This window comes from Bombus bifarius, unplaced genomic scaffold (genome assembly GCF_011952205.1).
Source record: "Bombus bifarius isolate JDL3187 unplaced genomic scaffold, Bbif_JDL3187 scf7180000008028, whole genome shotgun sequence".
NCBI classification, from domain to species: Eukaryota; Metazoa; Arthropoda; class Insecta; order Hymenoptera; family Apidae; genus Bombus; species Bombus bifarius.
Genome location: NW_022884400.1, coordinates 854,762 through 870,321, shown reverse-complemented (window position 1 = coordinate 870,321; position 15,560 = coordinate 854,762). Strand labels below are relative to the sequence as shown.

At 33.6% G+C, this 15,560-nt stretch overlaps 3 protein-coding genes across 7 annotated transcripts in view; 2 read left to right on the top strand and 1 right to left on the bottom strand.

The window, feature by feature from the left end:
- LOC117207384 (tensin-1-like) overlaps positions 1–9,308 on the top strand; it is a 197,541-nt gene extending 188,233 nt beyond the window's left edge. For 2 of the 3 annotated variants that reach the window (XM_033447561.1, XM_033447559.1), the window contains exons 5-9: positions 1,647–1,835; positions 2,913–3,352; positions 3,770–3,988; positions 4,443–4,614; positions 6,927–7,136. In XM_033447561.1, the coding sequence (XP_033303452.1) occupies positions 1,647–1,835; positions 2,913–3,352; positions 3,770–3,988; positions 4,443–4,614; positions 6,927–7,136 (1,230 nt within the window). Of the gene's footprint in view, positions 1–1,646; positions 1,836–2,912; positions 3,353–3,769; positions 3,989–4,442; positions 4,615–6,926 lie in introns of all 3 variants that reach the window. The other variant, XM_033447558.1, reaches the window with a different exon arrangement.
- On the bottom strand, positions 9,113–12,240 carry LOC117207385 (DDB1- and CUL4-associated factor 13). Its single transcript, XM_033447562.1, has 7 exons — positions 12,171–12,240; positions 11,614–12,011; positions 11,366–11,534; positions 11,146–11,293; positions 10,760–11,060; positions 10,514–10,677; positions 9,113–10,432 (listed from the first exon to the last, which is right to left on the bottom strand). The coding sequence occupies exons 1-7, from the start codon at positions 12,238–12,240 to the stop codon at positions 10,345–10,347; spliced, it is 1,338 nt and encodes a 445-aa protein (XP_033303453.1). The 3' UTR covers positions 9,113–10,344.
- A 1,570-nt stretch (positions 12,241–13,810) lies between these two features.
- Positions 13,811–15,505, top strand: LOC117207387 (protein FAM162B). 3 transcript variants are annotated; one of them, XM_033447568.1, is made up of 4 exons: positions 13,811–13,919; positions 14,467–14,627; positions 14,714–14,807; positions 14,963–15,505. In XM_033447568.1, exons 2-4 carry the CDS (start codon positions 14,468–14,470, stop codon positions 15,177–15,179), a joined length of 471 nt encoding a protein of 156 aa, XP_033303459.1. In that variant the 5' UTR covers positions 13,811–13,919; position 14,467; the 3' UTR covers positions 15,180–15,505. The 3 variants fall into 3 exon arrangements, with proteins under 3 accessions (XP_033303459.1, XP_033303460.1, XP_033303458.1); XM_033447569.1 differs by having other exon boundaries at positions 13,826–13,919; positions 14,452–14,627; XM_033447567.1 differs by lacking the exon at positions 13,811–13,919 and adding an exon at positions 14,089–14,169.
- Positions 15,506–15,560: the final 55 nt, after the last annotated feature.

Sequence of the window (15,560 nt, the reverse complement as noted above, 5' to 3'; positions counted from 1 at the left end):
AGAAAAATAAATATCGAGATACAGAATCATCTAAAACATATAATGCGTATAATTAAAATGTTCAATTCACTAGTTGGTGCATGAATTTTAAAATCGTTATTAAAAAAGAAACATTGAAAATGTAAGAGTTTATATTTCATATTTTGTATAAAAACTGGTTGAGATGTGGGTAGATGTTACTTGTCGAATATTTCTACAGAGAAGAAACTCGATTAACGCTATCTAACTTTCTATCGAATTTTATCAACAACCGCGGCAAATAACGAAAAAGGAAAGGAAAAAAAATCATCTTTCCAGCGACATGCGTTTAAAACGTGTGTAAATAATGCGACATAACTTCCAAAAGCAAGTAGCTCGGCAATTTACGAATCTCCGCTTTTACATTAAAGTAAATTTGTAACAGTAAACAGGAAGGAACCTGCTGCGTAAAGTTTATCGCCGCGGAAGCTACCTAAAAGTTTCATTAAACCACCTCTCTCTCCTTCTAAAAATACTAAAGAGCCTGTACGAAAAATTAAGAAAATTCCTAATCAAATTTACGAACAAGATAATTTTCGTCTCGTGTACTTTCGAATGTAAGAAAAAGTCAGTAAGAATGATATCTGACGTAGTCTCACGGGAGCATCAGTCTCCAGTAGAGGTGTCCCATTTACAGGCCACGTTAATTATAAATTCGACCCAAGTCTCTCGGCTCCATCGTGTTTCCAAGTAAACGGTCAGTCCGTCGCGGTATGTCCGCTGGTTCTCCCTACGCAATCGTCCTGGGAATCGTAAGATTCTATCGATAAACTATTTATTAGTTTTCGAGTTACGTTACCCGGCGAATTCGAGACCCCTGCACGATTCCCGTGTCAAAATTCGCAAGTAAAACTTCATAGCTGCCCGCTATATATCTGACGTTTACTGTCTGACAGGTTAAACATTCGATACGATTCCACTGACTTCGTTCTATTTCTTGTAGTTTCTTGGTTACTGGTTTTCTAGTGACATCTATTTCCACGATATTCACGTAACGATTTGCCGGGTGAAAACGTTAAATGCGAAATGTTAAGTGGTTTGCATATTTAACGTGTGACTTGTAGCTTGTTCGATATTTCGGTTTAAGTGGTCAGAATATTTACGCGACAAAATTTCTATCACTTCGATATTCGATATTCAGCTACGTCGATCTAGCAAGAAACTCAGAAATTGTGTGTGACTATAAGTTATCACTGTCGTTTGCATTATGTAACGTTTATCGCGTGACCATTTCCACCGACATATTGAAATTTTTTTTTCATATATTCGAAATAAATCTGTTCTTTGTCCTTTGAGGCGAGAACGATTTTCAGCACTCGCATTTTTCAGGAAGAAAATAAAGCATTTCAGAAGATAAACGTATCGATAGAAATTGATGATGAACTGACCGATAAAATTGATATTTCTAAAACCTGAAACTTTCTCGCTCGCCTTAAATGTGTTTGCAGAGTTTAAGTCACGCTAAGTGTAAAATAGCAGCGTGAAGGATATTTATCGCATACTACGTTCGGTCTCTCGACGAGCATTAACGCCGCTGGCTCGAAGTGCTGCCACAGCAAAAAGATGCCAGGCATACGAGCGATCGCAAGTTCGTTAGGAGTTTAACGATCAGTTTCTTTTTGTCACAGAACAAATCGCTGGCTGGCGACAGCTCGATCGCCGGCGCGGGAGGTGTTTGCAGGAATTCGTCTTCGAATTCGTGGCTAAAAAGTCGGACGTCGCCCACGTCCAGAACTGGAAGCGGCTCGTCTGCGGCGGACATGAACGTACAGCTCGGCAGCGCCGGCTCGCCCACGCTGCGACTCGCTAGCGTGAAGGTGAGCTCACGCGTTCATTCTCTTTCCCTAGTACTTTCGCTCAATGGGTTTTTCAACGCGCGACGTTATTTCACGCCGCTATTCGCCACGGATTTTGAGCCCGACTCACGCTGCCGCCCATAAGCATGTACAGGGCAACACCTGACATATTTCCTGGAAATAGAACGTTTTCCGCTATATAACAATAAAATTTTATATCGTCTAACAAGAAGTGATCTTTCACGAAAAAAAGTAAATCGAAGACGAGGAACAACATTTTATAAAATGATGTATAATTCTTGAGAGACTCGATTTTTGTCTCGTAGCGAATATGTGTATAACGGTACGTACGCTTAATTTTCAATTACATTGCAACTTGATAGGTTTTAGTGAACGCGTCTCTTTTTATAGAATCTACTATCTTATCGGTAAAGTAAGTTGAATATTGGATAAAACAAAAGGTTTAACCGAGGGGCATGTAGATAATTACCTGTATCGTGGTGTATTAAATTATTGCTTGGAAGTTAAGTACGTGATGGATATATTTTCAAAATCGATTTCCCTGAAAGCAAACCTTCGCTTGAAAAATTGTACCCTGTAACATAAGTAAAGTAACTTTATTTACGTTAAAAACGATTATTTACAGGGAATATAATCCTGTCTCCACTCTCTGTGAACAAAAATCGTTTAACAGCAAGTTATCGTTATCACTCTCGATCCTTTCACAGCGCGATAAAACGAAGAATTCAAAACAAACCATTTAGAAAGTTGTTGTTTCTTGTCCTCGATATATCTTGTATTTTTCACACGAGATACAAAAAGTATCGTACGTACTTGTAGCTTTTCGCGAACAATAATCTCAGATAACATCGCGTTATGCACATGCACAGTAACACGTAAGATACAAAATCTGCGCTACAGTCGACGGTTTATTCGAACCTGTCTCGCTATCAAAGAGTTAACAACGAAGAGATTGCAGAAAATCGAACACATCCTTATACTCGCAGCAGTTTCTATCGAGATTCTCTTGTTCTCTATAAGCAACGTCGTTAAATCGTACTGCGAACATTAATCGACTTTTTCTTCGCACCAAACCAGACACCGAACTCGATCCCGGGTCTACGGCCGACGCACAACTTTACGAACGTTCTCGGCCCTATTACGAACGAGGATGAGCCAAAGAGTATCTCTCAGCAGAGCACACCGAGCAGCGATGAGAGCAACTCACCGACGGAACTAAACTCGTACAAGAGACTAACGGACAAGCCACCTCTGATAAAGCGGCTGGCGATGGGTTTGACAGGTGGACGTGACGTTCTTGGACTGAACGGTGAGGATGACAGCTGCCCCCTCGTCAGTGGTAGCAGCACACCGACGAGCCCATCAAACAGGCCGCATTCTGGGGGTTATATAAACGAGGCGATCATCGACTCCGAGGGTACGAGGCCGACCTACAACAAGATACCCCCGTCTGAGAGCCTGGATAATACTATCAACGCGTCTATTACCGCGAAAAACTTCAACATTGAGAACAACAGGTAATCTCGTAAGAGGAACTATCTTATAGTTAGATCTGTAGCCCTTAATTTCTAAGTAACAATTCGATCGATCTCACGATTTTGATGAAACTTTGCACAAACGTTCGTCAGACTTAGACTAAGAATTTAACGGCAATTTGTTCGTAGCCAGTTTTTAGTTTGAAGGGAGAAATCGTCTCCTTTTATCGGAGTCAGTCGTTCGATGCAAACGCTTATAAATCGTAAACGAAGAAAAGATACGAAAAAGAATCGAGAACAAGTAATGTCAGACGGAGAAGCATTTTATCGTACACAGATTTGTTTTCAATTGTTTCACCGTTATTGGCGTTTGATCGGAGGATAGGGATCTTTTTCTATGTCTATTCTTGCTTTCAACGATTCGTAATAGTAAGCACGTTCGAATTACTACATTCACAGGATAGGACACAATTCTCCGAGCTCTGGTACAGAAACAGAATTCAAATCGAAGAGAAGATCTCAGATCAGCACTTCGAGCAGTTCGGTACCCGCTGATGGAAGCACACACGGTTCCACACCGACCCCACCACCTCTTCCTGAAAGAACGGATAGTCTCAATAATCGCAGCGAAGAAGCTGAACTGCGTAAAGCTCCCTGGTTCCAGGCTGGAATACCAAGGTACTTGATTCATACGCTAGACAATAGTAGGAATATCATTCTCGAGATCTTTCCAGGGAATTATGGCTTTATTAAGATAATCGATGTACGTATGCGACAGTAAACAGGACGTCTGCTTCAACGTCAAATCTCCCTCTTCTCACTTATGCAAACATTTTTGATACAATGTACTAGAAACATTATACGAAAGCATGAAAAGATAACAATATCGATTAATTTTAATATTTAATTATTATACGATCTATATGTTGGTTACTTGATACGTAGATATTCGAGCATCCAGACGCATATATTTTTTAACTCGATTGGATCTACTATCGTTTTGTGTTCTCGTATGATACGCCTAGCATGGATAATACGAAGTCGTAGTTGGTGTCTCGTAGTAATTGTTATTTCTACTACTTATCTATACAAATTTGCATTTTCACGGTGTCGTGGTCATTTATGATTCCAGGGAAATAACGCTGGAAGTGTTGAGCCAAGAGCCGGAAGGAGCCTTCATGGTGAGAGAGAGCACCAGTAAACCCGGATGTTATGCCCTTTCGCTTCGAGTGCCGCGCGAATTCCAACCAAGCGGAATAGCCCATTATCTCATAATGCGCACGAACAAAGGCTACAAAATCAAGGTAAATCTCTCCTCGAGTCATCACGAGGGACGGTCTTTCTCGTGAATGTCTTTAGCCGTCTACGAAACGTCTGCGCTTAAATACAGTAATTAACACTTTCACCGTGACAGTTTAAATTCGTTTTATCTACAATTATAATTCATTTCGCCACACACGAGGCAAGCACGATCTGCCAATTAAACGCCGTGTAAAAGAAAGACAACTGAAACGAAGTTTAGCAATTTAATTTGTACAGTAAGCTTCGTTAAGCGAATGATACGACACAATATAAGTACCTCTGACCTACCCAAACTTTTAAGTTTTTGAGCAAATTAAACGAAAGGTTACTTGTAACAGATATATATATTTAAAAAAAAAATACAGGTACATCTAGATAATATCATCACTCTATTCGATGCAAAGAAGAATTTTATTGAATTTAACTTCACTTAATCGACCTTGTTACATGTATTTATTATAGAGATACAAAATATGATCTTTTACAACCATTGAGCTTTGTTTTATACTTTTAGAGAGAATACGGTTCATAAGAGAATGCAAGAATTGTTTGAAACTATTGAAACAAATAAAACTTCCTATGAGAAACGAAATTGTTTGTTTGCCACAAAAGGGAAGAGGGATTTTTGCCAGCATGCAAATTATTCGTATCGTGATCGAATTAATAGTTACGTTAGTTTAATAACAGGAAACTCGTAGGAAGGTTTTGCACGATTTTTACGCTATTTCTATTCTTCGGTTTTAGTACATATAGTGTACGTACATACATGAACTTTATCATGTTCAAGGGAAATTTTCACGCATTATTTACTTTCCTAACTTCGCTTATTACTAGATGATAGAATTCATTGCAAACCTACACGCGTAGTCTTTGAAAATAAAGCGTTTTTTTTTTTTTTTTTTTTAATATACAATGAATAAAACGAAGGGACACCGTTAAAGAAGAGTTCGCAACTGTGCTGCTTTGTACGCAGAAATTAATCATCACAGAGTAATATCGCGTTTGGACCGAAGCTTTCAGTTCTGAAATATTATAATGGAGACATTGTGCAAGTACAAAGCGACTCTGGTTGCGTATTTTGCCATTTGGCTACGCGTATTTAAATGTACGGACTTCCCTTGTAGGATAAATTAAATGGGTCCGTGGACTTTGATAATCTCCGAAACGAGTATAAATGAGTTTTGTTGGATGTACCGTAGGGAAATCAAAACTCATCCCCACTCTTTCATCTGGAATTGCATTGCCGTAGCAACACGCGATGAGATTCGAATATGTACGGCAGATGATAATTTTGACGTACAATGTTTCTCATTGATTTGCTTCGTAGACGAATAATATAATATATTAAACACAGTCGATTTATGCAATTGAATTATACCTACACCATAGATATATTTTCAGTAATTATCTGCACCTATATATACGATATTAAATCATGCTGTTGTTCATATCACATAATATCAAATTATCGTAACGATCGTAATTTTGTAGACACTTCCGATAGCTTAACAGGAAGAATGATACGAATATAAAATTAAAATCATTACACGGTTAACAAAATGCGATATTGAAACACTTGTGGCGCTTATTAAAATAGCATGTAGTAAGTATAATGACATCGAGAGAAATTCAGTGATATCAGATCAAATTGCTTTTCTTGGGAAATTTATTCAGAGAATTATTGTCAAATGCAATAATTTACAGAGCATTTTATACATTCATTAAGCACTCCATAAAATTTTTTATAATCGTTCTGTTAATATAAAACATGTTCGAAATATCGTCACATGTAGAGTTATGCTGCTTGAATTAACAATCGTAAAATTATATTTATTTGAACTAATTAGTACACACTTTTGCAGATGTCATATCCGTTTTTAATTTTCCATATGCCAAAACAATATGCTATTTTCATTTACAAAATCATTTGAATCACGCCGATAGCAAACAAAATAGTATCAATGGTAGGATACAAATCATGACATTGTTCGTAAGCGTGAATAGATTCAAAAATAATAGATCCACATCAAATCGAGATTTATAAAGCTTATATACCTCTGCTATACATTTTTTTAATTTCGATTTTTAAAATCGAGTTTCTCGAAACGAACGTTCCTCGTATGCAAAAGCTGTATTCTATACTTTCGATTTATTTCTTTTTTTTTTTTTTTAATTATCATTAATCAAAAGATATCTTCATCCTTTTTTGAAAAATCTCTTTTCCCGATCGTAAAACGACAGAGATTGAAAATATGAATAATCTAGTATTCAGAATGAATAATAACTGTACGCATTATCCTTCTGTTTGTTGCAGGGCTTCACAAAGGAATTCACAACTCTGACCGCCCTAATTACTCATCACTCGGTGATGCCAGAATTACTGCCGTGCCCGTTGTCATTAAGTCGATACAATCCTAGCTTTGTGAAAAGCGATTCCAACAAAGACTTCGCGGACATCGATTCAGACCCCGATTACAATACCTTAGCCGATTTCCGTAAAATGATGGCTGACCTGAACGTCTAGAAAAAGCTGGCAATCAGGACGATCTGGTAAAATCGATGCTTTCGCCGACGCTCTTCGAACCGAACGATTAAAGCGAATTCGTTCAGAGAGACTACGAGAAATTGAGACGCGTTTCACGATACAATTTCGTACGAGATCACGTAAATGCGGCTACAGGCACGAAGAGTTCGTGAAATCATTGAAACGTGTTTTTATCTTGAATTTCATATCGTCCTCGGTCGATCATGTTCGTCGATTAATAAAGAAATTTCTTGATCGCGTAACGAACTAATTTGTTGCAACGATTCATCGCATACTCGAGAATGAAATGCGTCGCACGTTCGAATGATTCTGTACGTTGCCGCGGTGATATGTATTTCATAAGTCATCGATAACGATAGGAAACATAGCGTAAGTAATTTAACGACCGCCGCTATTCATGGAAATAACAGCGAATCAAAAGTCGGAGGACGCATAGCAGGGAAACTGATTCCTCATTTTATAGATCGAGTCGCAGGGTTCGCGTTAAATCAACGAGAAACTATCGATATCTATTTCATTGAATTAAATCGTTAACAGTTGACGAGGATCGCTCGACGCGTGCCGATACGCCTTGACGCTGACTCTGCGATAGAAAATTTCGAATGACAACTAGTTTACAGCATTTTCGATGAGCTAGTTTATTGTAGAATTTGGATGGAATAAAAGTTATCACAAAAAATGAGATAAGTATATTTTTTAATGTTACTGCGAATGTCTCTTGAATGGTTTTCTCGTTCCGGACGAATGTGTGAAATCTTATGCTGTTGAATTTAGTTTAGAAATCGAAGGTTATTTGACAGCGTTGCATTACCCGACAACAATCGTCAAAGCAGAAGCAAAAAAAAAAAAAAAAAAGAAAGAAATGATAAAATTTACCAATAAAATATTATCAGAGGAGTTCAACATATTTAGCAGATCGATGTATGTGACTTTGAACAGGACGACAATGCAATGAGATTTTTCGTAATTTTCGATCGATTAAAAGGAGGATTTTTAAAATCCTTCGAGGATTCTACCATTAGAATTTCACGCGGCTAAATAGTGTTTTACAAAATTAATGTAAATGTGTTTATATGTATATAAATTATAATTATTGTTATACGATACTACTCATATTTAATTAAATGACATTGACGGCATCGTTAGGAGGAACTACACCCTTGAGACAGTGACAACAGGAAGCGTAGAATACCATGGAATTTTGAAGCCGACGAAAGAAATAATTTTACACTGATAATTTAATTGCTCGACTAACCTAGTCTTGTACAGAATTTATGCGCGCATAGTTGATATTAAAAAAAGAGAAGAAGAAAAGAATAAGCAACTGTATAATCATATGTGCGTATTAATTAACATACAATCGATAAACGAGAAAAATCGGAGACTATGTGCCGCTTTTTATACGCCCAAGGACATGAAATTTTAAGAATACAATTCGATAGAACTCTTGCTTCATCATTTTTTCGATATACGAAATGACAAGGAATGATAAATTAAAATTTACATAACTATCATCGAATTCATCGAATAATATGAACGCGTTAGATCAGATTTTACAAACGGCAGACTGTCGTTGATTTATCCTACAAGGTAACGCGAATGAGACACATGATAACTGACAAATAATAAAATAGTATTTTAATAAGGAGTTTACCCACGTTCAAATATCTGGTATTAAATTAAATACAATACCCCATCCCTACAATGCTAGAGCATTTACGTATAAAATCGATAAATGTGTCTTGTATTCATTTATTTAAACCGTATCAACCGAAAATGTAACATCTACAATGCGGACTTGAAAATATAAGATAAGCAAAAATACGAAGACTAAAATCACTTACTTAGCCATCTTTGACAAAAACATGAAATAAGACTTCAGCATGATTTTTAGCTAGTTTGTGAACGTTCACCGTACTTCGACATTGAAAAGAGGATATAGAATGATCTGCGTATTGCCAAATTGATAAACATTTATTAAGATAAATGCGCAAAGAAAATAGAAGGAAATTAATAAATCGTTGTAAGCTACGCTAAGCAAGACATTAATCACTGCTTGAAGTTTGTAACGTTTTACGAATTATTATAGCAATGCGTTGTATAATTTCAATAAAATTATTTATTACAATAAATATTAGACATTATAGTCAATATTTTAGTCCATAATGTGTATCCATAAAAATATTATCCATTGTCGAAAACATTACGTGGTATATGAAATACCTGTTTCTTTAAGTGAAGTAATTACATTAAATTTGATATCGAATATGATTTAGCATCACAAGTTAATATTTCTTATAAGAATAACAGAAAATTGAATCATGTGATTCTTTATTTTGAAATTTAGGAAATTAGTATTAAACGAATGTAGCATATACAGGATAATTTTCTTATTAGTTAACTCAAAGGAAATGTAATAACTCTCTGTTTATATATATATAATATATATCAAGTAATAATGTGTCATCAGAATCTGATATCAGTCCTGTGTTAGGGCAAAAACAACTATGTGTGTATTATTAGTGGCATCGCCTTTGAATCAACTAGAGAATTACCCCGTATAACAAGAAATTCATAAATTTTAACATTCGCTTTAAAATAAAAAATAAGTTTTGTTCTGATAAACAAATATGCATAAGCAGTATAAAATTAATCTTGAACAGATATTTCATGTTCATCAAATGTTATAATTTACTATGATCGGTATATCCAAAAAATAAATAAATTTATACATTTAGATGAAATGCTGACATACCTTGTTTATAACATTACGTAAATTACCGTTTATATTGAATTTTGTAAAATTATACAAATTATAATACAATGTGGTAAACTCCATTTTGTCTTTATTTTTAACCCTTTGCGGACGGGACGGTTCAAAGTCAACCGTACCGTAGGGCCGAGTTGCTGTCGCGATAAACATTTAAAATTGCCACGCATATTTCTGCTTAGGCGTGCTTTTCGTTCATGGATGTTAAATTCTAGACATATGTACATGCACAGATTCCCCACAGGATAAATAAAATGACACACATATGAGTCTTTCGGTTCTATCAATTGTTTTCGTCAAACGCATATATGAGTTCCTCGACCAAATTGATGGCTTACGCAGAACGCATATATGCGGCGGTAGTCCGCAAAGGGCATCAGCATAAAAATGTATAATACTACAATACATAATTGTGTATTATACTTCTTGATGAACAACATTCTTGCTTCTTTCCGAAACAAAAGGTACCGCACCTCTTCTAGAATGAGCTCGTCTATTAGCCTCCCTGAAATAAAGTAAATAAATTATAGCAAAAATATTTTATACTTTACATATTTCAGATCTCTTTTGAAGTAATAGTACATACTTTCGTTTACTTTTCTCGCGAATTATACGTAATTCAGCCTTTGCATTGTAAACATGTTGTGGAACCTGTCTATGTCGAGAAATTCGCTTAACTTGGGGATGTGCAGAAAACTTCTCTTTCAAAGCTTCACTGTAATTTAATGCTGCTTTTTCTCTAGGTCTCAACTGCAATTATACATTTTATTATCTTTAATGCGTAAAATAGTAAAAGGAAGAAATACAAAATATAATTGGAATAATTACATACCACACCCAATTTTTCCGATGCCTTTGCTTTCCATACACGAATATTCATTTCGTCACTACCACTAACAACATATTTATTATCAAGAGACCAGGCCATGCATGTTAATCTTTGCATGCGTTTTGTATGGTAAACTTCTCGAGAACGACCTTTGGATATTTCAAAAATGCGAATAGATTTATCATAACTACCAGACACAAATTCTTTACCAGTTGGCGAGTAATCTACATCAATTACAGCCTGTACATGGTCCATATGCACATTTACTGGTGTTTTCAACTTACGAATGTCATAAGTATATAAGCTAAATAAAAAAACATGTTATACTCAATTTCTCTATATAATCTTTGATATCAAATAACACGATATATCATCTTTCTCAAACTTACTTATAATCTTCATTAGCACATGTAAAAGTAACAGCCTCCATAGGGTTCCAAGACAATTTATTAGTTCTAAACCTCATAAACACTTTTCGCAATGGTCCTGTTTCTCTGGCATCGTACAGAATTATACTACGGTCACTTGCACAAGCAGCTGCAAAATTCATATGTATTTATAATGTTGAAATATGATCCTCATTAGGTACAATAATAGATAATTTTATACCTAATAAATTGGACTGCACAGGATTATATTTAATATCGTGCAAACTGTCAACACCCCATTTAAATGTACGAATTGGTTCATTCCTTGTTTCTTCCCATAAATGACATACTTCGCCACATGTTGCAAATATTGGCTGAGTTCGGTGATGAGAGATTCCACTTATTATAGTCTATAAAATATTCATATATTTTGAATAAATATAGTAAAATAATATTTATATTTTCGTTCTTTAATATTTACTATCCTACTTTACTAATAACTGTATTTATTGGTTCTTCCTGATGATTGAATGATGATTTTTCTGATTTCCATGTTTTAATAGTCTTATCATCACCAACAGAGATAAAGTTTTCACCACTTAGGCTAAATACAATTCCCCGTATTATGCCATCATGTGCCAAAATGTTGCGTGTACATATTTTATGTATAAGATTCCATACTCTTATTTCTCCATCAAAAGACCCACTAAGTAGAATAGACAACTGAGAAGGATGTTTACATAAGCAAGACACACCATCTTTATGTCCTTCTAAGCATCCTACAAAAGGTTTTGCAAATACTCTTTCTAACTTTATTGCATTTAGAGCTCTGGTATACTCTCTTGCTGCTTCAAAAGGATGTAATGCCGGATCATAATTCCTAGGTACTACAAACAAGAAATGTACAAAATTAGTTAATAATCCATTTGAACAAAATATTATAAATGTTGCATTATACGATAAGAAATGTAGAAATATTTATAATGAAAGTTTACTTTACCATTATTTGTTATTTTAAACAATATGTATCTTAAAATAAAACTAACCTTTATAAATATCACGTTTCGTTTCTCTTAAATAGTCATCTGGATTTCTTGTCAGAATTTTCACTTTCATTTTGCAAGTATTTTAATTCAGTAAAATTTCTATCAACGTATATTCTTTTAGTAGAATACGTTACATATACATTAAACATGTGCGATAAACGTTTAGCACTTGTACTCTTGTAAATTGTAATCAGGCAGTTATAAGTTTTAAACTATGGATACATAGAATAAAAATTAAATTCCTAGAAGTTTTAGAAATATTCAATAATTATTCAATAAAATATTCAATCAAATATCTGCTATGTCTAAAATAATAAAAATCTGTATTCATGATTGTTTTTCTGTGATTTTTAATTTTTATATATAGGTTTTAATTTGTAGGATTCAAAAATGCAAGTTATAAGTGTGGAATCTAGTGGATCAAAAAATTATGACTATATAAAACGAAGAATTTTTAGGGTTTTTTACACTTTACTTTGGCAGTTTGCCTTGTATCCATACTTCGTCCAATGAATAGATTGCACAAACGACATCTGATTGGTCCGCATAGGTGAGCTCTCATGTTCATTCTCATACTCTCAACTTTCGTTTACCTTATTTAAAAACGTAATGTCTTCGCATCGTTTGTATCAACGATACTATCAAATCAATATTCTTATAACAGCAAAAATGTCGCCACAAAAATTCACACGATCGGCAACTTCATTGTCATGGAAGCGACCTCTTCCCTCATTCAGTTCATAACTGACTGCCAATTGGTTTCTGTTCTTTAAATACATACTATCAGGAGCTGTAGTTAAATTCGTGCAAAATTAGTTTGTACTAACGTTTGTTAATGAAAAATAAATGTTGACTTAAACCAAAACCAATCTCGAGTTTACTTACAAATCCCACACTGTGATTGATTGTTCTATGTACCTTCACGGAATGAAAAGAAATAAAAAATGAAATGGAAAAGGCCACAAAAAAGCAATAAAGAAGAATATAAAACGAAAAGAAACGTAGCGATAAAAAAAAAGCACAAATGAATACTCCGAACGCATTAGAAAAACTAATATTTGCAGGCCTTGAGGCATTGAGTCAGGGTGAAAGACCAAATATGCAAAATATATATATATATAACATATAAAAATGCATTTGACTTAACCCGCCAAAGTGACAGCCACTTACGTGCAATCAGTGACTTCATGGACTCCATTCATTGAATGGAGGTAATGTAGCATCAAAATAACTTGTAAAATACCCTAAAAATGCCCTGTTTTACATAGTCATAACTTTTGAGCCACTGAGTTTCGCAACTTAAAACTTACATTTCCGAATTCTACGAATTGGAAACTACAAAATTGCAAATAAAATAATCAATAATTTCCGGTCCCTTGAAGTAAAGGACAGCCTATTTTTTCCGAACTATTTAACTAAAAAAGGAATGAAATTATTTATAAGTGTACTTATCTTGGTATGGGGAACAACTATTTTCTATTTTCCTTTATTTACCAAATCATTACACCTTTCCATAAATAATATATAATAAACGTTTCGAATATGTTTTTGTTAATTCTGATTAAAAGTTTAAACATAAAAATTATTTGTATAAAATACATGCATATACGGCATGTATACATATCTTAACAGTTCGTATATATGTGTATGTGTTCCTATATCCATGATATTCCTACTGTGCTTTAAGTTAGTAGTACCTAGGCGATTAACAGAAAGGATTGGTCAGCTCATGAACATAAATCGTTAAAAGTAAGTTAAGTGATTAATTTTTCTGGACTGTGATAGTCAGTAAATTAAAATATTACATAAACGAATAAATTGAGTTAATTGCTACGTAGAATGACATAAGATAACAAAATACAAATATTCAATTAATTAATTCTGTAATATAATTAAGCAAGGTCAATATGTTATTTTTGAAATATAGTTAGTCTGTTTTAAAATACGATTTATTTATAGATATGTAACCTATAAAAATTACGTGAAAGAAGATGCACAAGTATTTAATACATTTATAAAACATATTTTGAAGTATTCTTGATTTTCTGGATCCCTAATAAATTTCGTAATATACAGTAAACAATTTTTTTTTTAATTAAATTAACAGAATGTGGGAAAACATAATTATGTTATATTAGTACTTGAATAGTATCTTTTAGCATTTACACATTGTAATGTTTATACTTTATTATATTTATATTTAATTAATTATATTTATTAATATATGTTATCATTTCATGAATTAAAGATGTAATATTTAATATAAATAAACTATAAATAGTATTTATTGTTGTAGAATGTTCTGTACAAGATTGATCAGGCAATTTAAATTATTAAGAATAAGGCAATTACATTCGACTTTTGTAAGAAATGAAAATAAATCTGTTAGTGAGAAATCTAAAACTACTGAAACGTTGCAATCTACGGGTCAGAAGGAACAAGTTGATTTTGTAACAGGTATATCATACATATTTTTAACTTTAATATTCTTAATTTTATCCAAAATATATGTCCAAAATATATGAAAAATTGTGGCACTTTAGGACCACCTATGGTTGCTCTATCTAATCTTGATAAAAGAATATTAGTTTGGGTCAAACGGTATCCTAGTCTGGATCAAGTTCCAGATTATGTCTCGTAAGTTAGTTGAAAACACAAACTTCTATTAAAATAAGAATTACAAGTACCAGAGGATAAAAATAAATTCCATTTCTTGATGCAATATAAGAAATAATTTCACTTACTTAAATACTATATATATTAAATATTTTGTGTTTTGATTACTTTACTAGTTATCAATGTATCCAGCATGCACATACTAAGGCAAGAATTCGTATATGCTTTGTTATGATGTTTCTTGCAATAGTTATCTGTCTCTCAGCTGTAATGATTGGAAAAAGAGATGTTGCAGCTGGAAAAAACATAGCAACAGAAAGAATGAAATGGTATACGGAAGTAAAAGAAAAAGGTAGAAGAGAAGCAGCTGAAAATGCTGAAAAAGCAAAATAATGTTTTACCTACCTTTAATAATAAATATACCTTAGTTATATATGTATATATGAAAAAAAGTATCTTTTTTGTAGTATTTAAATTTATGTTTGAAATATTTTTTTTGATTTGCCCTCTTTCTTTGTTACTATTTTGCTGTATTAATTGTTGTATGATTATTAATTTATTGATCTATGAAATACTGCTTTGTAATATCATTTGAGATCTCTAAGTTATTGCACATTACTTTAATAATTCAAGAAATATATTTTTGTAACAGATATAAATGAGATTAGTTTTAAAATGTTGCTAAACTAATACTCAATATAATAAACATTGATAATAAACACTGATATAATAATAAATAAAGAAATAAATGTAAAGTGCCTCAAGGTTTTTCTA

What these genes read in the sequence shown, in the direction of transcription:
- LOC117207385 (XM_033447562.1), bottom strand. Translation starts at nt 12,240, where the DNA reads ATGAAAGTGAAAATTCTGACAAGAAATCCAGATGACTATTTAAGAGAA. An exon ending in GAAACGTGATATTTATAAAG is followed by an intron (nt 12,012 to 12,170) that starts GTTAGTTTTATT and finishes TCTTGTTTGTAG; the next exon opens with TACCTAGGAATTATGATCCG. An exon ending in CATCGGAAAAATTGGGTGTG is followed by an intron (nt 10,678 to 10,759) that starts GTATGTAATTAT and finishes GTATAATTGCAG; the next exon opens with TTGAGACCTAGAGAAAAAGC.
- LOC117207387 (XM_033447567.1), top strand. An exon ending in ACAAGTTGATTTTGTAACAG is followed by an intron (nt 14,628 to 14,713) that starts GTATATCATACA and finishes GTGGCACTTTAG; the next exon opens with GACCACCTATGGTTGCTCTA. An exon ending in CAAGTTCCAGATTATGTCTC is followed by an intron (nt 14,808 to 14,962) that starts GTAAGTTAGTTG and finishes TTACTTTACTAG; the next exon opens with TTATCAATGTATCCAGCATG.